At 45.6% G+C, this 7,824-nt stretch overlaps 1 protein-coding gene across 1 annotated transcript; it reads right to left on the bottom strand.

The window, feature by feature from the left end:
- Positions 1-363: 363 nt before the first annotated feature.
- LOC103707260 (cellulose synthase-like protein D2) lies at positions 364-6,815 on the bottom strand. Its single transcript, XM_008791678.4, is given in 11 exon segments — positions 364-2,238; positions 2,241-2,643; positions 3,228-3,587; positions 3,589-3,659; positions 3,662-3,739; positions 3,742-3,940; positions 3,943-4,036; positions 4,931-5,100; positions 5,102-5,231; positions 5,233-5,854; positions 6,178-6,815. Coding segments are annotated over 10 exon segments (3,195 nt in total). The 5' UTR covers positions 5,577-5,854; positions 6,178-6,815; the 3' UTR covers positions 364-892.
- Between the last annotated feature and the right edge of the window lie 1,009 nt (positions 6,816-7,824).

Consider the following 7,824-nt stretch of genomic DNA (forward strand, 5'->3'; position numbering starts at 1 on the left):
ACCTAGCTTCTAACATCATAGAACTTTTTTCACCCCAACATTTCTGGTGATGAAACAGCATTAAATCTCACACAACTAATACAAGCAGAGTTTCAACTTGAGATTCAGGATTACAATGAACCCAACCTTCGCTTTGAGCATCTCATGTACATTGTCTTAAAAAACAACAAAAACACTTTCCCATAATGTAATGCCTGTGTGTATCAAAGATAGGCATGGGAGAAGCAGGGCCAAGCACCATCCAACCCGGGTGGGCCATCAAGAAACAAGAGGATGGAGGAGGGCTCCAGGTGGAGAAATAAGGGAAAAAAAAGATCAGAAAGAAGATGAGAACCAAGAACAAATTGGTAAAGATCAGGAATCTTCCCTTAAGACCGTCTCTTATGAATGCAGGGAAGCAGTTTTGCGAATAACTGCGATCTAAACCTCTTCCAAGAAGGTACCTGGATTTCACCTGCTTTACAAGTAAATGCATTAAAGTACAGAACAATTGACTGGGAAGAAAAATGGTGAATCCAAAGTTGACAACTATGCAGAGGAAAAAAACAATACATGAATAATTCCTAACATCCATCTATAAACAAGAATGATATATCTACTGTAAAATGATCACATATACTTTTAACATATTTTTAACTCTTTCCATCTTCTCCCTAGTGCAGTCCCTGAACAACTAAATAGAACGGTAACAGGAAAAAAAAAATGTAGCTGATGAAAAGCCAAAACCTCAGAGACCAAGTAGAAAAGCACCCACAATCCTCTGCTTCCAAGTTAAAGTTGCTCAGGGAAACGCGGGAACAGCCTGAAACCGAAGCAGCAAAGTATCAAAAGAACTGGATGCATTTCGCTCCACCTTGCCATGAATTCTGCCGAACTACCAAATTGAAATAGCTCAAGGAAATGTGAAGGAGCCACCGATCTGGGAATTCGCAGATGGGGGATTGATAGCAACCCAGAGCAGTGATATAGTGATTGCAATGAGTCCAGACCACACAAATACGATGGTTGGCGTCCTTCCTCTCCTCCCCATAAGACCCTTAGCAAATGGGTAGAGATGCGCCAAGACCCAGAAGCTGAAGAACACCCCACCTAAAAGCTTGCTCCACTGCGGCAACTCACTGTATATGGTTCTACTGACACCAACTGCAATCGCTATCAAATTCACCATCATGATTGTGATGGGCGGTATCATCAAAGATGTCCATTTCACAATGTAGAGGTCAGCAAACTCATCATCCACATCATCACCAGCTGATTTCGAAGTGAGGGTAAATGAGATTTCAATCCCTGCAACCACTTTCAGTAACCCCTGAAGCACAGCAGCAAGGTGAGCACTGGTTCCTCCAATGAGCCAAAACTGTTCATTTCGCCACCACTCTTCAAGTGAAATCCCCGACCACTTGATCTCGAGCGCAGCAAGAGCGCTAAGTGTTAAAGTAATGATGAGAAGGTAGGTGAGGAAGGCCACGTTGAGTGTCTGCACAATGAACTGTCCTGAGAAGAGGGAGAGTGCCGGGAGGAAGCAGTAGACAATGAGAAAGATGGAGGTAAATGGATAGATCCCGACATTGAGGTAAGCAATCCTCTGGAGGAGCTTCATCCTGGCGCTGGCTAGCAGGGCATTATTGCGAGAGAAAAAGATCTCAACAGAGCCCGTCGCCCACCGAAGGACCTGGTGGAGCCGGTCAGTGAGGTTAATTGGAGCAGTCCCGCGGAAGGCATCACGCTTGGTGACACAGTAGACTGATTTCCACCCTCTGTTGTGCATCCCAAAGCCAGTGAGGACATCTTCAGTAACAGACCCATAGATCCACCCAACACGCTGGCCCCATTCAGTTTTATCCTCATACCAGCATGAGATGACACTGACGGCCTCAGCTACAGTAGATGCATCAAGGAGGTCACGTGGGATGGTGAGGGCACCAGGCGGGCGGCCATTCTTGATGGCAGGGTGATCAGCAAGAGGTCGCCCCTGATACTCAGCCACTGGGATTGAATCAATTAGGAAATTTGAGTTTCCAAACTTCTTGGGGAATGTTGACAGGTTCATGTCCTCATCGTCGGAGTCCCCCATTCGAAGAGCACGGGTCTCCTCTGAGGCAACAGACCTAGGACTCTTGCGCCGAGGGAAGCAACAGCTGCAACAGCCAGGGTGGTGTTCTTTGGCACGAGGAGGGTCAAAACCATAAAGTGCAATGCGACGGAAGAGACAACCGGTACCTACATACACTGGCCCTGAAGGCCATCGAGTGCCCTCATGTTGGCATCGAAGAAGACGGTGTTGTGGTTGGCATAACGGTCAGAGGGGTCGATACCCTCAAACCGCTGTGGGAACTGGACATAGCAGATACGGTCACCACCACGATCCATCATAAAGCACATGCCCTCCCGGAGGGCCTCGGAGTTGTAAATGTAGTGGTCACAATCAAGATTGAGGATGAAGGGGCCATTAGACATGATGGCAGAGGCACGAACAAGGGCATTCATGGCACCGGCCTTTTTGTTATGGTCATAACCTGGGCGTTTCTCACGCGAGACATAGACCAGCATGGGAAGACGGATGTCGACATCAGTGAAGTCGAGGGGCTTTCCTTCTTCATTGTTCCCAAACAGCGGTTCATCACTTGGAGGCTTCAGCATTACCTGCAACAGGAAATAGATAAATTCATCTCAGGCCACTGTATTTTCTTCTCTTTCCTTTTCTATTTTACGTATCCATCATAATGTTGTTAAAATTTGCAGCAAAAGTTCAGGGAATATTTGCCCAATTAAAGAAGTTCGCGCGGGAGGAGGGGGGATGAAGAGTTCTAGAGTATGACCTGATTTTATGTCATCAAAGATAGCAAAATAAGAATATGATTAAAAAAACAAATGGCCCTAAGTAGAAATTCACACAACTGTATGACATGACTGGCAGATAAGAATTTTCAAAGCGCATAGGTGATTCATTAATGGTACATGGGACAATTACAAGATTAATGTTATGATGGTAGAAATAGCTGATATCAAGGTTAGAGCATATAATCTATATCGACCACCAACAAAATCCATAGGTAAGTAACCAAACAGCATTGAAAATTAAATACTTTAGTCATGGTGATAAAATTAGGATCACAGTATAGAATAAGAAGCTAAACACAATTCAGTGCTTTAGAATATAATAAAATGCTGATAAAACACTCAATAAAACTTGAGGAAAAATAGCCAGAATCATAGTGAACCATTACCTGTATAATTCCAGCATGATCACCCCGAGAATGCTCAGAGGAGGGGTTAATCCAAGTGCCTGGCCAATGCGTACCATCAGCCATCCAAGTGGCTTTGGGGATCTTAACGGGTTCCACCAGATCATCACCAGCAGTTTCTCGCTGTCGCTTCATTGCTTTAATCTCTTCACGAGCATGATATGCATCAGAACGCCGGCGAATAGAATCAGGCAATCCATTGACGCGGACCTTGAACTCATCATACTCTCTCTTCACCCGCCTCCGATCCTTAACAAAGTCAGAGCGCACCTTGTTCTTATAAGGATCCCTCTTCAAATTGAAGTAGCTCTCTGGGTTTCTTGGCTCAATATCATGTTTACGACCAGAAAGGAACCCATATATTAGCAAAGCTTGCAGCTTCCGCCATTGCTTCAAAAGTCAGCAGGGCACCCCATCATCAGAAACATAGCAAGAGAGCTTCTCAACAGGGTAATCAGCTGCAAGGATGGAGAGTATGGTGTTTGCAGTAACCAAGGAGGCTCTTTTTCTGGATCAGCAGTAGAAACAAAGACATCAATACCAGGAAGATCAGACTTCCCAGTAGGGTTGCTAGGCGTAGGAGTTTCAAACTTGTCTTTCAAGACTGCAAGGTCGGTGGCACGGTTGACAGGACAAAGTTTCGGGAGCTGGTCCAAGACCCAAGAGAAAGCAAACCACAGCTCCACAGACAACGGAACATCCCCCACAGCCATATTGCATCCTCATTTTTGTGCTTAATTCTCCAAGCAAGAAAGAGTCCAAGAGCAACCAAGCGGATTACAATAAGGAGCCTGCAACAGAATTGATCAAAAAACCGTCAACACTTTAACATGCCTAGAAAATACTGCAAAAATTTGGCAACAATATCTTTCTGCTGAAGTACACAGATATAATGTATTTGAGAACTCATAAACTGCCGTAGATAAACTAAAGGATTCCTTAGGGAAAACATGAATTCTTGATTTAGAGGCATTAATAAATTAACTAGTAATAGAAAACATACATATAATATAAGGAAGACTACCAACAATAGCATTCAAAAAGCCTAATCTACAATTCTAAATTATACTCTCTAACTTGTTAAATTGGAAAATTTAATCAAACTCATCAATGGTAATACAATTAAAGAATTGGTTCTCGCAATTAAAAAAAAATACTGAAGGACATGCATACTTTTACTTGTGAGGTCTTCTCAAGCATAAAGCAAACCACTCACTTTCTTGGGTTCGGATATCCATGTCATAGTATCCTAAATCACAAGTCCCAGCTGACAGTTTTTATGATGTCCATTGGTGCTTCCTTGATAGTCAACTACATTAACTCCATTTGCCCAGTTCGCAACATGTTAATATTTTATGATCTTCTGTCCCTCTCCTCTATCGTAACAAGATTATGTTTTCTTTGATGCTTCAAATATTATGCTTCTGCATAGAATCAGCAAATTGCTTGCTGAAATTCACTTGGAGATGAGACTGCCCCTTACATGCTCATAAATTACAACAAATTCATGAGATATAATCATCAAACAACCATGATATGCACAAGATCTAACCAACAAATTAATACTATGAATTTTAGAATTTCATTTTGCTGCACAAATAAAGAATTACTGATTCTAGAATAACTTAGAAAGATCATTATGATTAGATTATTTTCATCCGAAGCAGGGCAAATAACTGCTTTACCTATAGGGACTCAAGACTGCTGCAGGGATCTTCAATTTGCGTGTGAGAGGCCTCCAAGGCTTGCTCATCAGCTCTGATGGCTGTCCGTCTCCTCCATTCCCATCATCACCCCCACTCTCCTTGGGCCAGATCGCATTTCCATACCCATAGGTTCCTTTTGTCTCGAACAAACCATCGGTTGTGATCCCAGTCGCCAGTCTGGCTCCGGGTCAACTTTGTAGACTTCATCAATGACAGCCTCCTCTCCATCCTCGACACCCCACCTGGTGGTGGGGGCAGCGGAGAATGCTGTGCAGGCGCCGGCATTGTTCATCACCTCCTCCAAGTCAGTAGCTTTATACGGCTCCTTGCATCCTGGGCAGACTGCACCACCAGCCTTCACTGCATCGGTGAAGCATTCAGCGCAGATCTTGAAGTCACACTCACAAGGGAGAATGTCATTGCCACGCTCATCAGTCATGACCTTGGAGTCGCAACCCGGGATTGCGCAAGAAGAGCCCTTGGCACCAGCCATCTGGGGGTGCATCGCCTCCGACTCAATCACCTTATCCATTAAATGAGCACGGGTGACGCTGTTGAATCCACCAGTGAAGAGGGAACTGGATACATACTGCTCCTCAACCTTGGCAGAGATTGTCGGGTCCATCGGCTGGTTGTCGGGGGTCGGCGGGATGGTGACATGGTAATTCAGAAAACTCCTTGGAAAATTCACCACTCAGCTCGCTGTCAAGGTCATCCCTCGAATAGCTGATGTAGCGGCCAGACTCCGTCCGCCGTCCGAATGTGACGCTGGGTGGCGGCGTAGCTTGTTGCCACCCTGCTGCAGCTCGACTCCCGACGACGACATCCGAGAGGATCGACTGGTCCTGAGAGCATTGTTTGAAGCCATATCTATCCGCCTGGTTGTATATATCTCAAACGTATCTAAAATTTCACAAATAAAAATCACGGCTTGCTTTTTATAAAGATCGCAGCATACATGAGCAAATTAATACTGCAAATCCTAAGATATAGAGGAATCTAGCTTTCCATAAAGAGAGCTTAAAACTCAAACTTTTAGCCAAAAAAAATAATAAAAATCCAAGAGGAAAATCACTCGCTCGAGCGAAAGATAAGCAATCTACGGATTTCAAAACCGACGAAGAATCTGAAATTTTATAAAGATCAAACAAATTGCTTAAAATTCGATTTTTCTTTTTTTGAGATATGAATGTAAGTATAACAAGAAACGAATATCGATCACCAACCTTAGGATTTCGGAATCGGGAATCCGAGGAAGTTGTTCATCAAGCAGAGCGTACGACTGGATCCAAAGCCCAGAGGCTTATAACGAGTGGATTTATACCAGATCACGACCGATTCTCCACTCCGCGTGGGGAGTAAGAGACAGCAGACTGGATCCACTCCCTCTGACGTCTCTTCTCGCTCTCTATCCGCCTCTTTCCTCTGTCCTCGGTGTGTGAAGCGTTCAAACAACACAAGCTTAAGAAGATAGGATACAACTGGAGGGAGACTTGAGACCAGGTCCAAGTGCCGCAAAAGTCCAAGCCCTAGAAGCCACCGGCAACCATTTTTTTATTCTCGAAAGCCTTCCGCAGAGGCGATGATTAGAGATAAGATTGAGCCCCGGTGGCGATCGCCGGCGCTCCAAAGTTGAGCGATGGGGTTATGATTGGGGTTTTTTGGGGCGAGATTGGAAGGAAAGTATAGAGCGAGCTGGGAGCTTAAAAAGAGTCTCCTTTTCTTTTAATGGAAAGGAAGAGTTTTTTTTTTTTTTTTTGGGTTATTGCAAGAAAGCCGATGAGGGTGGCGGAGTCGAAGGAACGCGGACTGGCCGTCTCTATCCGCAGATCACGCGGTCCCACGGGGCCATCAGTAACATCGCGACACGTCATCGAAGAAGACTGGTTCGTGCTTGGGAGGAGCAGCGAGTGGGGACGCGGAGACGGTGGGGCGGGAGAAGCCCGGACTCCGGAGGATCCCGAAGGGTGGTTCTATATACACCCCCCTATTGCTCAGGACACCCCCCAAAAATTAAAAAAAAATTAAATACTCTCTACACCCCCCCATTTGCTAAGGACACCCCTAAAAAATTAAAAATTCCTAATTACCCCCCACCCTCCCCACCCCCTCACCTAAATTGCTCTCTACACCCCCCAAACCCCCCCCCCCACCCCGCTCTTCCCCTCCAAAACACCTCGCCAACGCCCAAAACCCCCCGTTCCCCCTTCTCCCTCTCGTCGCCGGCATTCTCCCGATCTCCGACCACCTCGCCGGCTTCTCCCGGAACCACCTCGCCGGCTTCTCACGAAATTTTTTTTTTTCACGGTTCGTGCTCCGTTCGGCACTGGATCGCCGAACAAAAGGCTTCTGTTCGGCTGAACAGTGCCGGACAGAAGCCTTCTGTTCGGCCACTGTGCAGCCGAACAGATCTGTTCGGTTGAGGGTTGCCGGGCAGAAGGCTTCTGTTCGGCACTGTTCAGCCGAACAGAAGCCTTTTGTTCGGCGATCCAGTGCCGAACGGAGCACGAACTGTGAAAAAAAAAAAAATTTCGAAACAAGGTGGAACACGTACCTTTGCGGCCGATCTTCGTCCCAAATCACTAGTTGCTTGTCCATGCTTCGAATGGGGCTTAAATCTCCTTCAAAGATAGCTAAACGATGTAAATGGATCGAGGGGTTTAAGGGGGGTTTGAGGGGTGTTTTTTTTTTTTCTTTTCAAACGAAACGGAGGAGGAGAAGTGGGGGGGGTGTATGAGAAAATTTCAAGGGCAATATGGTAATTACACTAAAGGTTAGTTTGGGTATTTTTTTTTTGGTTTTTGGGGGTGTCCTTAGCAACAGGGGGGTGTATATAGAACCACCCGTAGCATCGCCTCGGGGTTCCTTCCGTA

This window comes from Phoenix dactylifera, unplaced genomic scaffold (genome assembly GCF_009389715.1).
Source record: "Phoenix dactylifera cultivar Barhee BC4 unplaced genomic scaffold, palm_55x_up_171113_PBpolish2nd_filt_p 000140F, whole genome shotgun sequence".
NCBI classification, from domain to species: Eukaryota; Viridiplantae; Streptophyta; class Magnoliopsida; order Arecales; family Arecaceae; genus Phoenix; species Phoenix dactylifera.